The following is an 18,927-nucleotide window of genomic DNA, read 5'->3' as shown; positions in this document are numbered from 1 at the left end:
TTGAGAAAAGTCAAACCACTTACTGATTGCTTTATGAACACAAATATATCTTAATAAGTTGATAATCAATGGAATTGTGCGTGTTGTACGTCAAGTACTAAACACAAATTGATAGAATAAATAATGACTTTGTGCAAGAAATGAATATTTGGTACGACGTTTTGAGCATAACTCTTTATCAGGTAAAAGGAATAGAAGAAGAGACGGTTAAGAAGAGAATAAAAGAATAGAATTGAAGGCCTAACTATATGGAATGTAGTAGAAATTCGACGTAGAGCGTAAGACGAGATGGAAATATGTGAGGGGGTAGAAAGTGTATATATCTTTATTAATTTTTACCTTATCTCATCAAAATTTATTGACAAACTCTGAACGTTGATCCTGCAAGTACTGGAAGCCCCTGTGAGCAGGGCCACCAACAGGAGGGGCAAAGGAGGGCAAAGCGTTTCAGGGTCTCGAGGTCTAGGTGGCCTCATAAAGTAATGGTTTCCTTTTTAAGAATGAAATCAATGAAACGTAGCTAAGTATGCCTAAAAATTGTAAAAGTGTTCTGAAAGATTTCAAGAAACGAGTGCAAAAAATATTCTGAAGCGCATTATAGGATAATATAAAGAGAATGGTCACAAAAATTCCTCTCGTAACCCGCCTGGTTTTTGTATCTCTCGCGTGCCTCCAATTCCACTTTTAAAATGTCTGCCTCCAATTCCACTTAAAATTCCACTATGGCGAGATTCCATTCCTCATTTCCGATTTTACGGCTTATTTCCACTTGCATATCTGACGGCAGTTTCTTTTGCAATATGAAAATTAGAAGAGCTCCATACTGTACACTATTAATCCGAAGGCTTTGTAGCCCTCTAATATTTGCCTCTATCGAATCATACAGTTTGCGTAATCTATGTACATCAGTTGATCCGAGAAAGATGGCAACTTCATCAGTGCTTCCGTGTGGCTGTTTACAATGACTTGCATTTGTTCATATCTTGCTTTAAATATAGAAATTGCTTCCGAATAGTTTGCCATTACTCCAGTCAGCGCCTCTGCCGCTTCTCCTTTCGACAATCCGACCAGATAATGAAATTTATTGATTGCGGCAACGTCCTCGTTCTCATGGACGGCAGAGCTGAATCAATCCCAAAATTGTTGCCATTCCTTAGGTTTTCCAGAAAATTCTCTAAGCTTTATAGGTTGCAGTTTCACTTGTGCTCTGCTGTTTCTATTGCTCGCTGTATTAGATTTTGTGCTTGTCCCATCGTCATCTTCAGCTAAAATGAAGTCGATTTTGATCAAGGTTTCTTTCATTCCGTCTCTAAAGGCAGCGGTTTCCATCACTTGATGGTCGATTTTACGTCGTGCACTTCTAGCAAAATTTTTGCATCAAAATCCTTCAGCGTATCCAGTCTTTCCAAGATTGATTCTTTCAAACTTTTCAGTTTATTTGTCCTAGAATCAGGATCAAAGTCTTTCATCAAATCTATCGCTTCATTTTCACGTTTATAGTTGTTCCGCAAATTTTCTTTAACTTTTGTATATCCACTTCCATTGCCATATCCGATAGTTTGGTTCAGTGTCAACAATCCGGCTTGGTGGACCACTTTATATAAAATATATATAAAGAAAGAGCTAGGCATTATTTTTTTGGGCTAGGCCTTATTTTTTTTACTAACGCTGATCAGTCCGTGTTCCTTCTCGTGCTGTTACGCATGTCCGTTCTCTACACTTGTTTCCAAACTCTTATCTTAAATCAGGCACCGCGGAGCAGGGGGGGGGGGCACTTTTTGCACAAAATGCCAAATATTAAGTATGAAACTACCAGAAAAGCCTCTTTTCATACGGTTTTAAGCTGTTTGATATCATGGACTTTAAGATCAGCTTCCTGATGGCAAATTGTTTTCGAAGAGCTGATAAGTTAATTTTGTTGGAAATATCTCTCTCGCTGCTTATTAAAGGAAGATTTTCTAGCATTATAGACAACATCAAAAAACAAAGCACGGTAATCTACAAAATTACTGACAAAATGATAACTGGACATGGAAATAAATGGTTTGGCTTCACACCAAAATCTGCTCCTTACAATCTAGATAACGTACCTAGCCCCCCCCTCCCCCACCCCAAAGTTTTCTGAAAAGGAAGTACGATAATGAATAACAAAGGCCTAGTAGAAGACAAAAAAAATGGCAGAAAAACGAGAAAAGGCCTTAAACTGAATTCACAGTAAGCGCGTCACGATGCTTTATTTGGTGTTGCATAAAAACTGATCAAAGTGTTCGCATTGCTGTACCCTATTTTACTTTATCAGTATCGAGTGGAGCCTCTCAGACACGCATGAATTCTGTCTCTCTGTTGCTCACTGTATTGAATTAATGATAATTGGGAAAGCGTCTGCTATTCTTTGTTCCTTCTGCTCTCCCGCTTCTGTCTCTTGGAGAAGCACGTACGTTGTATTTATATGATCATCTGGTGGAATGAGTTACATTTGAGCTTTTTTTGCTAACAACATCAGAAGATATTTTGAGGAGGAGACTGAGAGAGATGAAATCAGCGACGACTTCAAAAATCCCAACAAAACAGTCAGATGCAATAAGTTTCATTTTTCTTCGCTTAGAATTTTCAGGTATTGGATACATGCTAACAAGATGTCAAAAGAAAAATGTGCCAATGAATCTCATGTCTTTTTTGGACTTTTTATTCGCCTTTTATTCGCAGATCAATTTACTGAAAGAATCATTTGCATTTAAAATATTCTTCTTTCAAGTTAATGAAATCAGCTAGCAAGGAAATGAGACCATCTGCATAATGTTTCTCAAATATCAGCAGTGTTAAGTTTAATTAAACATGGATTCTTGCTAGTTTACCAATAACCGTTTGCAAATAAATTCTACCACGCGACATTCCAAGAAAACGAAACATCTACATACCAAGACTCAAGCAGATGCAACAGTATATCTTTAAGATACCTATTAAAGCTATCACTACAGACAAAACATCTTCTCAGTCTCAACATTTAGATATATACATCTGGCGATCTGAAGCCAGGGTTGTCAGATGGGATTTACAAAAGAAGATCAAGATTATCATAAAAACTGAGGCCAAGATTATCATAAAAAGGCCAAATCAAAGAACATTTTTCTAAAATACATTGCGCAGGCGGTGTTTGTATATCTATGCATGCATATTTTAAATAACCTCTTAGCTCAAATACAAAACTTACTTCTTCTCTTAAGAAACTTCTTTGCTGATAGTTGGAATCTATTTTTTGCGTGATCTATATGTGATAACATTCGAAATTTTGGGTAACACTTTGCAGTAAACTTCTAATTACTCTATTCATGTAGTTACTTCGCTACCAAAAGAGGCCAAAAGAGGCCAAAAGAGGCCAAAAGAGGCCAAAAGAGGCCAAAAGAGGCCAAAAGAGGCCAAAAGAGGCCAAAAGAGGCCAAAAGAGGCCAAAAGAGGCCAAAAGAGGCCAAAAGAGGCCAAAAGAGGCCAAAAGAGGCCAAAAGAGGCCAAAAGAGGCCAAAAGAGGCCAAAAGAGGCCAAAAGAGGCCAAAAGAGGCCAAAAGAGGCCAAAAGAGGCCAAAAGAGGCCAAATTTAAGTAGCAGGCCAAAAGCAAATTTTCCAGGCAATTTAACTATTGATAAGGCCAAAATTGAAAAATTTGATTAAAAAGGCCAATCCTATATAAGGGACGGGTAAAGCGGTAATTTTCAATATTTACGAATTAAGATGCCTGATAATTACATTAGGTGCAAAATTGAGAGGTGCAACTTAGAATGGTTCTGATCTTCACATCATAGTGAGAACAGTACTCCCGATAAAACGGCATCAAGCACTAGTAAAACGGCATCACAGAGCGCGAATATCAGAGATGCAACATACAACAGCCCTGCTTTTCACCCTGACACGTGTGCTGCACTGCCTGTGCGGCGTTAGACGAAAAATTATAGCCAGGTAAACAGTTATGTTTATAATTTTTTGATTAAGATCAATGACAGTTTTTGTACTAAGTGAAATGGAAGGGATATATCACAAAGCAGTTTCTTCTTAGTATAAACTTTGAGAATGCGAATCTGCTTTAAATCAGTTCATATGTGCTTATGAACGTAGACTGTGAGACATAGATTCAAGTTTCAAACGTTTCTCTAGACCAGAACATGTCATTAATCTAAAGAGAGCAAAATTACTTGGCTAGCTACAATGCCTGCTAAAAGCCTTAGAAGACTGATGTAAGAAATCAAGGTAAAATTCAACCAATTCTGTCTCCCCCACGGAACAATGTCGGTTTACTATAAAAACGGGGTGGGGAATTAGAAAGTACTATATTTTATGTTGCTTGCATGATATTTGTCTAAACCATCAACATTTTTCTAGGAAGATGGGGAAACAAAGAAGTGATTTTTTTGGGAAAAGAAAATTAAAACTTTTACAATCGCTGAGTGTTCCAAGTATTTTGGCAGGCATTACGGTTGTCCCAACCAGAATAGGAAAGAGAAAAAACACTGCAGCTCATAGTATCTTCTGCTAAAATACGCGACTTCATTCATTCATTCATTTATTCATTCATTTATCTAATAGGCTTAAGTGTAATGACAACTATCATTTAAAGATATATTTAATCGCGTGGCTTTTGTTGTGAAACTTAAAATAATGCATATTCTAGGCTAAAATATTCAATATAGCAAGGGAAAGCCTAGGAGAAAACAGAATAACAAAGCTTATGATAAAAATTTAAAAAACGCTGTCAGTTTGGAAGTTTAACTGATGAGAGAGGATAAAGCAGTGGTGTCTGCTCTTGCTAACTACAGTGTGGACCAGTTAACAGCAACGTATATTTACGAAATTATTATCTTCGTCTTCGTGTGCACTTCCATCCCAAAGATGATATCTTAATCTTTGTGAATATCTTAATTTAATTACCTATTTCATGTATTAAAATTCATTAGGTCGCTGGTGAAGCCAACAAAAGGAAATCACAAAGGAAATCACATTGACCAATACTTTGAAACGAAGTAAGTCATTTAAATATAAAAATGTTTCTCCGTTTGAATCAAGACATATATTTGCTTGCACATACAGTGGAATCCCGATATAACGAACCCCGGATAAAACGAACTTTCCGGTATAACAAACTTAATGTTTGGTCCCTTGGATTCTGCCTAACAAACTCCTTACAGATTCTCTCGGTATAACGAACCCCTGATATAACGAACTCTCGTTATTACGAACCAATTTTTAGGTCCCTTCATCATAATTACCCTAGATATAACGATATTTTCATTAATTTTTCATCTGTTATCTTTGTTTATTTATTTTCGGTGTTCATTTATCGCTTAATCTGGTGGGAAATCATTTTTATAATCGGCAAAACATGCCGACGATACATTTCAAGCACTGGCTGATAGGCTCAGAGCACGAGGTGAAAGTTCGATTGCGTCAGAAATTACTGCGAATGAGTACATTGACAATAACGAATACCTCTTTCATATGAGACATTGAAAATAAGCGACGACAAACTTTTATTGAGAGACCCAGATGGAGAAGCAGAAGAAGACAAGCAAGAATGTGAAGTAATCGAAGACGTCATTCAGCCGCCAACTAGACGTGAAGTTATACTAGCTTTGGCAATTTCTTGGTCACAAATAATAAGAGGAAAATAAAGATTTTCATTTTCAATGTCTAACCATTAGAAACATTTGAATTCAGCTTAGTTTCTTAAAGTTAAATGTGCACAGAAGTTTGAGACAAGCCCATCGCAGGTTTTTTAGGCGTTAACTGCGAAATAACCTAAAAAACGTTTTCTCCCGGCTTAACAAATTCCCGATATAACGAACTATTTTCTGGTCCCCTTCGGAGTTCGTTATATCGGGATTCCACTATATATTGCTGTTTGCTGGGAAGTGTACCACTGTCCTTACGCGCGAGAGCAAAGAATTGCAAGTGCAAATACCCGCGAGAGCAAAGAACTTCTTAAGCTTGTTGTGGTCCTAGCATCAAATATTTCAAAAGACTTCATTTTGCTCAAAGCCCTATCCTATTGAACTGCAAAAGTCGTTAGGGATAGATTCTGCTAGTGTTTCAAATCGGCAATCGGCAATAAAGTAAATTATGTTTATCACACAAGTTTACGTATCGCTTATAGCAAGATACTGTATCTTGCTTATTAGTATGGCTAGAGCATATTCCGTCCGAGTGTCTGCTTGTCTGTATGCAAAGATGTTAATAAATTGGTATATCTAGATAATGTCTTTTCACAGTTTCAAACATGATTTATATTGAGTATAATGCAAAAATTCAGTCACTGACTGTTATAAATTATCTCAGCCAAGGACATGTTCATTTGACAAGTACAAAGCCCATTGCAACGATTCGTACATGGCCATTGTCGACAAACGGGCTTGTCCATGCTTCATTGCCACATATGATGGTTGGAATCCCTAATCCAAGAAACGAATCGACGGAATGACAATCATCTTCATTGTTTGCAATCAGACCGATTCTTGCCTTGATTTTACCCGCTGAGTTCTTCACATTGATTCCTTCCCGATTGCACTTGCGTTGCAACGATGATAACAGAAGCAAGTTTTTCCAAGCCGTCCTTCCAAGGTTGGTTTGTATATAGGTACCAGGTTTGAAAATAGCAAGCAGGGAGGAACTTTTTACTGGTAAACGCAGCCAATTCACAACAGATGATGCCTTCATACCAATGCAGATCTCGTCAAATGCAACCTTGCTGAAGGCAGGGAACTTTGCTTCGTTTTCATAGAAGGAATGGATCCCTAACTTCGTATTATATACTTCATCATTTGACCAATACTGCGAGTCAGTATAAAATGTACTCTGCAAACAAATAGATAGATAAAACTCGTCTTGCATAAGCATGTCAAGAAGTATAATAATGGTATGAGACTTTGTATTTGAAATTAAGAAGGTAAAAGGTTACAAAGAGGAGTGTGATAACTTAAAGTTAAAATGTCATCAAACATAATTTTCAGGAATACGCTGCTACTATCGCGACTTGGACCTATCTTCATCGTAACAATATCAGTCATACAAATAAATTTAACAGTTACTTCATAGCATAAATATTCGTCCAATTACTTTTACCAATTATCGTCCAACTATTACATAACTTTATAAGGAAAGTTAAATGTTGGCACTTTGTTAATGTATGGGTGTTCCCTGCCTTGTTTTTTAACCAAACAGTTTTCTTGAGAATGGAAAAGATTTGAATATCTGTAAGCAATCAGAGGCGTTGCAACAAAGTATAAAAAACTTTAAACTGTGTCAAGGCTGCAGTAATAGCTGCGATATATCTCATTTCAGTGTCAAAAATTTGATAGAAATATATTAGTTACCTGTGTTCCATCAATTTTCATCGCAAGAGTCCATCCACCTCCTCCGCAATTTGGAATCTCACTCATGTTGCAGAAATGAGGGCCTGATTCTAAATGGTATACCCCAGATGCTGAATTTTCTTTGTCCATAAATACTTCTTTGCAACTCCTAAAAACTTTTGATGAATTGAATAATTTAATTAAATCATAAAATTGTTAATACAGTTACCCACGGGTGACACTAAAGTATGCTTATGTATCATTTTTCAGCATTAAAAAAGTGCTAAAAATATTCAGAAACTTGACCCTCTTCCCAATCCTAACCTAGACTATAACGGCCAATACAAGCTATAAATTCTCTTCAACTTTTTTTTATATAAATTTACTATAGTTCATATTTTTTTATACTGTAAATACTAAACTTAGGTCATACGAATTCTGGATACTTTTTTCGGCTGTATTGTTGTTCAGGAGACTTAACTTTAACAAAAAGTTATGATATAACCACAGTACTACTCTTTGTTGTTGTTAGGTTCTTTTTCCTTACCTTTAGCCGCTGGAGATAATTCGCTCTAAAATTGAAAATTAAAGATATACTTAATAAACCTGAAAACTATTTCGATTTGGAAATCAAATTGAAAGATTAAAGAGAATGCTCAAAGATAAATGTTTTGAAGTGAATATCAGTCAGTTTTGAAATAAAATATTAATTTCAAAATTAAAATCAAGCGTTAATAGTAAATTTCCTTATAGTTGTAACTGGGCTATAACTGGATTGTCAAATCATTTATCTTCTAAAATTGGAGACAATAGTTGCAATACAAACAACGCAAAGAACTGGTAGCTTAGAGGGAGAATAGACGTGCAAGCGAGTGTGACGTAAAGACGCATAAACAGTTGACAATGCACTTTAGGTCCATGAAATTTGAATAAATAGGATATTAATTAGCGTTTCACCTTAATGACACTAGTTCTCCAATTCTCCGAATCTTCCATATTCGCGCAGTGGCCACCAATGAACACTTCACAGTTTTCTGTGACGTTTTGCTCGTTTCTGTAGTTTATCGTGCTGCAATCTTTGTTCCTCATACATCTGTGAATGCACTGCATTTCACTTGTGACTGTGTAGACTTTCTTAGGCATATCTGGGCAGGATGACCTTGTTTTATCAAGGACATTTGAGACAAATCTCTTTTCACAACACGCAAATTGAATCAAACAGATATAAATACATTTTAAGGTAACTGCAAACGCCATCTTGCTATGTTCTTTGCTATAGGCAGTGGTAAAACGAGGTGCTGAAGAGATAGGCTTAAAACGGTTGATTGCTTGGCCAGGAATGGCTGTTCGGTTCCTCGCAAAACCTGCTAATTACATTGTACTTAAAACATTCTAGAAGAGGTTAATTTGTTTTGAAACAATATTGAACCCGTTCTCCGAATGCAATCAAATTACTATTTCAAAATTAAACTCGTTAATTGTCATAATTTAAAATCAGACCGTTATTTGAAAATTATAGACTGTTATGTGTCTTTCAACAATGGGATTCAAGGCTTCATTAAATTGAAGATTGAAAGTATTTTATCAAAAAAGTGCTATTCAGAAAGTATTACCTCCTCATTTTGTATTTTTTTTTAAAATATCGAACCAGACAAGTTACTTCATTGCAGCTTAGCATTGTTTTCGATTTAAAACAAGATCACAATTGAACAACTTCGAACTTCGCACAGCCATTTTTTTGAAGGACAGGGCTTAAATTATTCTGTCTAGAACTGGAGGACTATCTTCGTAAGAAACCCTTACGGATATATTTACCCAAATAAAACATTTATATTCCATATTAAGTTTAAAATATCTCTTTATGTAACTGTAAGTTTTTATTTTAGCCGTATGCAAGTTAGACTACACTTTTCGATGGTCTAACGTGTATAAACAAGTTGAAATGAAAGTTAAAATACAGAGGTAGCTGTATTATCTGCAACTTTCCTTAAGCTTATGCTAGCACTGTATGAAAAGAGACAAGCAAACTTCATGCCTCGAAATACCATCTTCCTACCGATCTTAACTGCAGGAGCAATGACAAATAATGGTATAGATTGGAATCAGTTTATGAAACACTTAACTTCATTATCTAGTACAATAAATAACGAAATGCTACAATTACAGACATCTTTCTCTAATTAGCAAGATCACCTTAGAAAAATATTTTTCGTCTTTACAGCATTACGTTGTTAGGTCACCTGCAGAATCTGAGCAGAAATATAATGTAGGGTATTAAAATGAAGATATAATCAATACTATTATAAAATAATGTATACATACATAATTCATTGACAATTATTGTAAATTAGAGGCCTTATTTTTCAAAAAAGGATAGGTAACCGAAATACAAGGGACATAGGAACACCCATACTTGGAGCATTTGCTTGTGATAACGAGTGAAAACACTATTAAAGGCATTAAGGGGCTAATTGCATTTGTTAATCAATATTAGCCAATCAAAAAGCATGTGAGTCGTATCACATTCATTGATTGGCTAAAAGTTGATTGAGAGATTGCTTAAGCATATTTTGCACCTGTCAATCGCTTTTAAGACTATTTGAAACACGATAATGGGTAGAAAAAGACCAGGTAGAAGACAATAGAAATAACAGAATGACAAGGGAGGGCTTTACACATTGAAGAATGCGCCTGAAATTTTGAAATCTTTACAGGTCTGTGATTAAACAGTATTGGGAAGCGGAACAGAGGTTATCAGGATGCAATTTACATTTCGGAGGATAGATCAGTGATTTTCAAAAAAAACTTCACAAAAGAATTTGAGATTAAGGCAAAAGAAGGCATTTTTGAGGAAGAAGAATGCTTAATGTGCATTTGGAAGTTGTTGTTTATTGTCATGAACTATCTTCTTAAAAAGTGTGTATAAAAATAGTCTGCTGCAACTGATCTTTTTCTGATCACATAGCGAGCAATCACCCTATTTTTTTCTGAATTTATTTGCCAAGTCTTCCATCTTTTGCATGAAACTTGCTTCATCATTTTCACTGGATACAGTCCAAGCTAGTGGTAGATGTTTCTTGACAGTTTTACGGTCTTGAAAGAAGCCTCCACTAGGTTGCTTGGTTGCTTCAGGTGATACACATAACCATACCAGGGTGTCTGCTCCTTCAGCTGGTGTTCTTAGCTTGCCTTCCATTTTCCGATGGAAATCTGGCATTGAATTTCTAACAGCTGGTGTGTCAGCCCAACCTAGAGCAATCATAGCTATTTATTTGAAGAAGTAACAATCACAGGGACTGTGGAAAATACAAGTAACATGTACATAAATTTTGAAAATTTTGAGACAATGATTATTCGTCAGCAGCTAGTAATAAATGCTTGAACTTGAAATTGTAACTTTCTTTATTTTTCAAGATTGCACGCAGGCTAAAAAAGTGTTCATCTTTCCTATAGACAATACCTCTAAGTCCTGAAGATCTCCATCAGGTAAAAATGGAAACAAGGCAGGGTTTGGGTGTGATACATCAAGTTCCTTTGCTTTCATTGGCCTTACTAACATTTATTGAATGTGTGACTGTCTTGTTTTCTTGGTTCTGCTTTTTAACTCTGCAAATTTATGAGAGCTGATTGCCCCTATTGCTGAACTAAGATTAATTTGTTAAAACAATGAGCATTATTGTACCTGGATGCATGGTTGAAAAATGAATATCAGGATACTTCTTAGCCCAAAAATCAGTCATAACTACTTGTTGTCTCTTGTTCTGTGCATACGCCATTGTACCATCAAAGGGGTTTATCCTTTCAAACTGCAAGTCTTCATGATCCAGCTTCTGAAGCAACATACCACCTTAAATCATTCAGAAGAATCACAAACAAAATAACTACATAAAACAAACATCAATGCTAGTTTTGTCTTTGTTCTATTGAGCAATGACATAGAACTCTTGCCAATGCCATAGGAAAAGTTTTCTCCATTTCCCCAAAGTTTGTTGGGTACATACATAAGTGAATAGATTAGTTTATATCATTGCAGCTGTTGGCAGCTTAGGCCTCAGAATAGGTGCACATAACCCTATAGATGTTTACAATTTTTGTAAGGCCCCTGGCATATTGGATCCTGGAGTTGCTTCTTTTCTTATTGTTATTTGTTGAAACAATTAACTTATGAGCTATTATACATTTGAATCAAGCAACCAAAACAACCAGCAGTGTTAGCTATGTGCCAAAGAGTCACTGATAGATAGTGTCCAATGAATCTTAGCCTTGGTGCGAAATTCAAATGTCTATTGTTTTTCAATATTAAATATTGGCATCTCTTACATTTATGAGGAATCAAGGCCCAAAATACTGCCAGAAAGATTTATTGTACTGCAAGTTATACCTTGTTTTTTTTAAAAAAAGTCAGTTTCCAGGATTAGTGTTTCCAGAGATGGATAGATATAATGTTTATACCTGAAGTAACAGTGATGACTCTCGGTGATTCATGCTTTTTAATGTGATCTGCAAGGGCAGTTGTCAGTAAATATGTTCCAAGAGTATTTGTCGCAAAGTTTTTCTCCAGCCCATTTTCATCAACTTGTCTATCATTAACCATGCACCCAGCATTATTCACCAACACATGCAGGGGTCTTTCATCTTCGATAAACTTCATGGCAAAGCCTTGAACATTTTCTGGGTTGGACATATCTAATATATGCAAATGGACATTTTCATTGCTGCAAGAGTCCTTGATCTCTTGCTGAGCTTGCTTCCCACGCTCTTCGCTTCTACAGATCATATGTACTGTACCACCTCTTTTGGCTACTTCCAGAGCTGCTTCTTTCCCTGAAATGATGAAAGACATAAGACATTTCAATCATGATAAACAAAAAATCAATCAAAATGATAAAAAAAATATAATTAATCTGTCTTATCATCAAAGAGAAACAATACAGAGATTTTACAAGACACAATCTATTGAAAAATAAAATAAAAGTCATGAGCAAAAATAAAAAAGAGCTTACATTGGGAAGACAGTCATTACAAATACTTGCAGCTGAGCAACATGTCCATTAAAAATTGTATAGTTTCTTTGTTAAATATTTTCAGGGCCAATAGTAAATATCATTTTATTTTGTAACCATAGAATAAAAATCTATTCTATTTTTCCATATTAAACATTCAAAATAACACTAATGATATCTAATCGACACTCTAGTTTTTGTAAAGATTGCCTTGTATAAATACATCTTGTAATGAGGCATATTGATTTCTACCAAACTGCAGGAGAATGCAGCTCAATGTTAGTAACTATGTTAAGCTATATCTGTCTATATTTTTGCAGGGCAGCAAAGAAAAAATATACATCACTTTTTCACATAAGAATTTACTTTTAAATTCCAATCTAAGAAGTAAAATGTGCCTCTTTTTGAGTACAGGGTATTATTTAAAAGTGAGTTTACCAATTCCACTGTTAGCTCCTGTTACCATGAAAGCTCTGCCAGAAAGATCAATGTTGTCAAGAGATTCAAAATTTTTGAAAGCAGCTTCATAGCCTTTCTTTGTATACTCTTTGAGACCTCTGGTGTACCAGACAACTTTTCTGTAGAATGTCATTTTCCTAACATATGGTGAAAGAAAATTTATCAATTAAATGTTGATACTGTTTAAACAGACATTTAGTTGGCTGCAAGGGGAGCACTGGCATATGAATAATGAAACAAAAGATTGCGAAATAATGGACAAATACATTTAGGGGTGTCAGAATGACGAGGGGCAAGGGGGCAGGCTTGGGTAAGAGGGTGTTTGAAAGATAATTCCCAGGTTCTACTAATTCCTTTGTTACTGCCATTTTGTTTCAATTTTTTTCATATTTCATATTTTTTCTCTTCATATTTCATTTCTAGGGTTGCCCTTCAGCAAAGTTGATTTACAAGGGGCCCTAACTAGAAAATAACAATTGCAATTAATGATACTTTAAAAACCATAATTATAAAACCCTATTTATAGCAGCATACATATTTACATAAAATAATATTCAAGAGTTATAATAGAAATAAAAAAAGCTTCTGTACAGGTATCTTGAACATTGACTAACTTTTGACATAAGGAATTATTTTTACAAGTTTTAAGCAATGTTGTTATGAGTTAGGCACTACAATCAGAATTTCATATGAATCTCTCTGGTTATTACAAATGGCCAGTTTAAAGGGCACTTTAATTATAAGGGAAATTTGGCCCCTATTGTCCCTCCTATCAAAAGGCAACAGGATGTGTTTTGACCCCTGAGCCCCATTCTATGAAGTCCCTGATTATACTGGCCCAAAACGGTGTCTGTTTTATAGAGGGTCCAATGAATGTATACATCTCCACCAACCAATTCGTGTTGCTATCTAGTGTTACTCTTTGTTACTAAAAACTATATTCTATTGCCCATGCATTGCACTTTCAGCATTGGAATTTTAGCTCCAAAGTTTCTTCTTAAAAAAAAGTTGCAGGGTTCACTAGTGGCGAAGTTAATGAAACAAAGTGAACTCCACAAATTTCAAGAAATCACCTCCTTATATACGATCGAAAATGATAATTTATCTATTGAAGATTAAGCACAATAATCCAGAACTACATCATAATTCTTTGATCAGGCAGAGCGGAAGTCGGACAAACGAAATTGCATTCACTATTGAAATATAACGTCCGGATAAAAATGGTAGCCTTGTAATGTCAGATTTTGGCAACTCCTACAACGAGAGGACGAACTTGGTATCTGTCAATTTTCAACTGTTAAGGCGAGGGAAAACAGCTTAAAGTTACCTGTATAATCAGTCGTTTAATGATGAATGCCAAGTAAAGGTTCACAGAATCTACAGACTGTCCCACCCTCCTGCTATCGGCAGCTGATGAAGCGATGTGATGAAGCAGTAACTGTGTTTGTAAAGGATTATGGCTTTATACAACTTTTTTTATTGTAAAGAAACTTGTTTTTGTTAATCTTTCTTGAAAATTAGCTCGATGATCATGAAATCACGATATTATATAACAACATATCGAAAAGCATGCGACAAACACGAGAGTAAGTTGGGTATAGCTGCTGATGAAAAGGCGGGAACTGGGGAATCTCCAAAAGCGTGGAAGAGTTCAAAAGTGAATCAATAATGCCGAAAACCTGGCGATTCAAGCAAACGTCGAGAAGAGAATAAGTGTAAGTACAAAGGCCAATCCCTATTTTCATTTCTTAACAGGGCTTAAGGCCGGGTTACACGATCACATTTTACCATCACTTTTTTCGATATTGGACCAACATGCTGAAAAGTGATCGTGTAACATACTAAAATTGTCCATTTTCGCTGCAGAATTTAATGCGCTTATCTGCTGTTTATCCTCTATCATTGGAAATTTTACTCTGAACGAAAGCAGAGTAAAATCGAGTTCATCACTTTTTTTCAAAGGCGCCGACAAATTCTTACGTCACATGATGAGAAGGGCACGGCCTAGGGTTTCGAGAAAAGAAGAAAAAGACGCGAATTGTGCTCAGAAACATAATTATTATCAAAAAACGAATATGAATAATGATTTGGAGTAAATCGAAGAGCAGCCAATTACAGAATAATAGATGCAGTTTAATAAAATACACTCATTTTTTATAAGAAACCATCCTCGACAGGGAGTACCCCAGTTCCTTAAGGTTCACAAAATTTTAGAGCTCAAGTTTTTATAGAATACTTCTGTGTTATTCTCAAAAAACAAGAGCCTCGATACTTTAAATTTGGTTTCCTAATCACTGTGTAGTTTTATTCTTTTTTTAAGTTTGTAGTGTAAGTAAGTTTAGTCAAAATTAGCAAAAGAAAATCAAGAAATTCTTGATCTTTGCTTATTCTCAATCTATACCAGTTTTGCAGTTTCTTGCTCGAGTATTGGAGTTTCTTAACCTTTTCTCATTTTCGAGTACTGGCTTTTATAGACGGTTTCTTATAAAAAATGAGTGTTTTTTATTAAACTGCATTTATTTTTCTCTAATTGGCTGCTCCTCGATTTACTCCAAATCATTGTTCATTTTCTATTTATCCTAATAATTATGTTTCTGAGCACAATTCACGTCTTTTTCTTCTTTTCTCGATACTCTAGGCCGTTCCCTTCTCATCAAAACATCATGTGACGTAAGAATTTGTCGGCGCCTTTGAAAAAAAGTGATGAACTCGATTTTACTCTGCTTTCGTTCAGAGTAAAATTTCCAATGATAGAGGATAAACAGCAGATAAGCGCATTAAATTCTGCAGCGAAAACGGAAAATTTTAGTATGTTACACGATCACTTTTCAGCATGTTGGTCCAATATCGAAAAAAGTGATGGTAAAAAGTGATCGTGTAACCCGGCCTTTATACAAGCTGTTAAGTGAGGGACACAGAGATATCAAGTTAAGTAAGTGTTAATCTGCATTCCTTGCTTTTTTCGGCCTAAAGTGTTTCATCATTAAAAACTTGATTTGTTTTTTCGAAAATATTCGTAAAAAGTAAACACTTTTTAGTAGAAGTTCAACATTGTTGATTTTTAATTCGATATTCTTTTGGCAAAAGGTAAGGGCTATATACCCCAAAGCTGCTCTCTTCCGCAGTGCATTGGCTTCACTAGACATCTAAGAAACGAGTTTGTAGGTACGGTAAAACTTGGCGGTTCATCATCTTAAAATCTGTTGAAAATCGTTGATATTTGTAGCTTTGTTTGTTTGTTTTTGACAGTTTTGCGACACATAATCTATGCAAGTACATATATGTACTCACGATTTTTTATCAGGATTCCGAGGCCTAATAAGAAAGAACGCTTTTTTAAAAATACTCTGCAGACGTACTTTAGCTCCATCCGCTACCTTCTAGCCTGCGCGCAAAGGCTACTACCTTCCCGTTGTACACAAACATACGACCCCCCTTCCCCTTGTCCAGTGCCAGCGTATGTACTAGGTGTGAGTGGTTCCTGAGATGGCCTTTAAATTAAAGATGTTGGGTTTTTGTGTTTCTAAATAGAAGTTCTTTGCACTTAGTATTTTATAGACCTTAAGGTAATTTGAGTACAAAAATAAATATTGAAAAAAAAGGAAGCGAGAACTAATCTTGATCTTGTTTTTTGCAAAAAAAATTAATCTCTATTATCAGTTTTTGAGGAGAATTTTAAAATAGAGTCACTTCTGAAATTTGCCTTCACTGTAGCTTTGTTCCTGATTTAAGAGGCAACACCCAACTTTTAAAGAGTAGCGAGGCTGTTTCCACACAAAAAAATTCTTTCTAGCCCTCTCATTCAAAGAAATAAAGATTACAAAAAAGGTGTCTTTCACATTTAACATTTAAATCCACTAATGCAGATGTATTTATGGATATTCATTAGAATTTCTCCTATATCAAGAATGCATGTAAGCTACACACAATGCTTCTCTAATATCAAGAATGTTTCAAAGAATTTTTAAGCTTTCTTTTTCAATACAAACAGCATCAGTGGCGTACCCGAGGGGGGGGAATAGGGGGGTCCGGACCCCCCCCACTTTTCTAAAATGTGATCCTCGAGATTTGTCCAAAACAATGTAAAACTCATTGGGGGGGGGGTGTAGTATACTGTATGCTTGTGTCAATAACAATTGTAAAATACTTTGCTATTTACTGTAGCTAACATGAATCGAATAATGGCGGAAAATTTTGCAAAAGGGCGTTTCCCCGCATTTGCGAGTGTTTGAAGGGCGTGGTCCCAAAAATTCTGGGGACTGCGCTCCAGACCCCCCCCCCCCTACTTCTCCGGCCCAAGGCACGCCACTGAACAGCATTAGACAGATATCTATAGGGAGACATCCATGATATTTAATTCTTAAAAAGCACTGTCTCTGGCCTCTAAATATTCCAGCTAGATAAGCCCCACTTTCTCATGAAATGTGTTTAGGGCAGACATCCAAACTACACTCTTTTCTATTTGGACAAGATCAGCAAGCTGCAATGCAAGTTTCGCTGAATGTTTCATGCTTGCTTCCCTTGGCAGCATTGATGGTAGATGGTCGATAGCAATGACATCGAGGGGCTTTTCCCCTTTACCTAGGTTTACTGTGAAAACTGGCTCCTTAAATGTAGTGATATCTTTCACAAATGGTAAAGGACTGTTTGGGTTGCTAGTGTCGCAGCTTACATCAACAACAACGGTCAAGTTTCTGTCTTTACTTTTAAGCATCTCCTCGTGAAGAAAAGGTGGCATGGGCTTACCCCCAGGAGGCAGGTAGATGCAGTTAACAAAGACATCAAAATCAAGAATTTCCGAGAATGGGCCTCCCTTTTTAGTCTCCTCGAGGTCCCATCGAATAATCTGCTCGCCCTTTAGGCCAATTTTCTCCAGCATTGACGTTGCACCTTTGCCACATCGACCTAGTGCTCCCATGACCATGACCTTTGGCCTAGATTTCAGTGCTTCATTTCCAGCGGCAACTTTGTTCAAGCATGACCTTAGATGAACGAGGAAATCTTCTTCTGATTTATAGTGAAAAGGGACGGTAAATTTTTCAGCATTTTGCAGTTGCTTAAATGTCCAGAGTTCAACTCCTAATGCAGCCCCTACAGCTCCAGCTACTTGGCTAAATTCCGCGACAGCCCGGCGTCCATCTTTGAAGCACATATATTCGACGTCCAATAGTGCGCCACCTCCAGCTTTGAAGCGGCCTAGTAATTCTTGCCAGCCTTCCTGATTTTTGTAGACATGTCCAAAGTATATATGGCGATGGACGAGTGGGAACGAATCATTAGGGAGCTCTTTTATGCCAACTATAAATGCATTCTTGGGGGCATCTTTCCATGTACCATTAGGCACCAAAATGCATCCAGCCTTCTCGTATTCCTCATCTAAGAATATCCGTTGATGTGACCGTTCAACTGTAACTTTGATCCCAGCATTGAGAAGGTCCTTGCAAGCTTGCGGTATCAGAGGAGCCCGCGCTTCATTTGGCTTCGTTTCTGCACGAACCCATATGTGTACGGCAGCTGAGTCTTGCTCGTAATTCCCAGTTCCAGACATGATTCCAGCTCGCCTTCCGAAACAGAACGAAAAGTACGGGGAGCTGTTTATCCTATTGATACAATCGATTAGAGGCCGTAAGACGATGTTGTCAACCACGTGACCACTTGGAGTCTGGAATACAATAGGGTGATGCCAGCATGACAATGACAATAACCTCAGTGTTAAGATTTTGATCCTGCGTCCCAACATGGCATCGATGGCATCATAGTCAATGATGGCATCTATGTCACCACATCTTGCACAAACAACAAACAAACGTCATTTAAAGTTGCGGTTGCTGCAAAGCTTCAACCTTCTGCGCAGGCGATGTCTACTTCGTTGATCTCTATGGTTTACCTACAACATTTAGTGGCGAAGCTAGAGGTCATGCAGGTCATACAAAAAAATTTCCAGAAAATAATCTTTTGATCTATGATAAAATTTCTAGATATTTTAAAAGATAGGGTTTTTCACATTCAAAATTCTCCAAAACCAAAGAGAATTGTTCTTTGCGTACTTTCCTAGATTTTTCCAATTGTACCCACATTTTCACATTTCAATCCACTTTGATGATAGGCGCCCTGTACCATAGGTACCAGA

General features: G+C 36.5%; 3 protein-coding genes across 3 annotated transcripts; all 3 read right to left on the bottom strand.

Annotated features, from left to right (window-relative positions):
* Positions 1-4,997: 4,997 nt before the first annotated feature.
* Positions 4,998-9,298, bottom strand: LOC135683659 (uncharacterized). Its single transcript, XM_065198977.1, has 4 exons — positions 8,293-9,298; positions 7,883-7,907; positions 7,357-7,511; positions 4,998-6,838 (listed from the first exon to the last, which is right to left on the bottom strand). Exons 1-4 carry the CDS (start codon positions 8,590-8,592, stop codon positions 6,335-6,337), a joined length of 984 nt encoding a protein of 327 aa, XP_065055049.1. The 5' UTR covers positions 8,593-9,298; the 3' UTR covers positions 4,998-6,334.
* Positions 9,299-9,427: 129 nt separating this feature from the next.
* Positions 9,428-14,412, bottom strand: LOC135683668 (dehydrogenase/reductase SDR family member 12). The gene is made up of 5 exons (XM_065198991.2): positions 14,125-14,412; positions 12,777-12,934; positions 11,788-12,159; positions 11,018-11,182; positions 9,428-10,584 (listed from the first exon to the last, which is right to left on the bottom strand). The coding sequence occupies exons 2-5, from the start codon at positions 12,928-12,930 to the stop codon at positions 10,313-10,315; spliced, it is 963 nt and encodes a 320-aa protein (XP_065055063.1). The 5' UTR covers positions 12,931-12,934; positions 14,125-14,412; the 3' UTR covers positions 9,428-10,312.
* A 2,168-nt stretch (positions 14,413-16,580) lies between these two features.
* Positions 16,581-18,581, bottom strand: LOC135690066 (uncharacterized). Its single transcript, XM_065207557.2, has one exon. It carries the CDS (start codon positions 18,535-18,537, stop codon positions 17,194-17,196), a length of 1,344 nt encoding a protein of 447 aa, XP_065063629.1. The 5' UTR covers positions 18,538-18,581; the 3' UTR covers positions 16,581-17,193.
* Positions 18,582-18,927: the final 346 nt, after the last annotated feature.

Source organism: Rhopilema esculentum, chromosome 17 (genome assembly GCF_057945365.1).
Source record: "Rhopilema esculentum isolate cy_ngs chromosome 17, ASM5794536v1, whole genome shotgun sequence".
Taxonomy (NCBI): Eukaryota; Metazoa; Cnidaria; class Scyphozoa; order Rhizostomeae; family Rhizostomatidae; genus Rhopilema; species Rhopilema esculentum.
Note: the sequence above shows the minus strand (reverse complement) of the source record. Positions and strands in the feature narration are given on the sequence as shown.

Excerpts from the sequence above, each read along its gene's own strand:
- LOC135683659 (XM_065198977.1), bottom strand. The coding sequence starts at position 8,592 with ATGGCGTTTGCAGTTACCTTAAAATGTATTTATATCTGTTTGATTCAA. Across the intron at positions 7,908-8,292 it reads GGAGAACTAGTGTCATTAAG|AGCGAATTATCTCCAGCGGC; the intron begins GTGAAACGCTAA and ends TTTCAATTTTAG. Across the intron at positions 7,512-7,882 it reads ATTATCTCCAGCGGCTAAAG|TTTTTAGGAGTTGCAAAGAA; the intron begins GTAAGGAAAAAG and ends ATTCATCAAAAG.
- LOC135683668 (XM_065198991.2), bottom strand. The coding sequence starts at position 12,930 with ATGACATTCTACAGAAAAGTTGTCTGGTACACCAGAGGTCTCAAAGAG. Across the intron at positions 11,183-11,787 it reads AGTCATCACTGTTACTTCAG|GTGGTATGTTGCTTCAGAAG; the intron begins GTATAAACATTA and ends GAATGATTTAAG. Across the intron at positions 10,585-11,017 it reads TTTTTCAACCATGCATCCAG|GTTGGGCTGACACACCAGCT; the intron begins GTACAATAATGC and ends TGATTGCTCTAG.
- LOC135690066 (XM_065207557.2), bottom strand. The coding sequence starts at position 18,537 with ATGTTGGGACGCAGGATCAAAATCTTAACACTGAGGTTATTGTCATTG.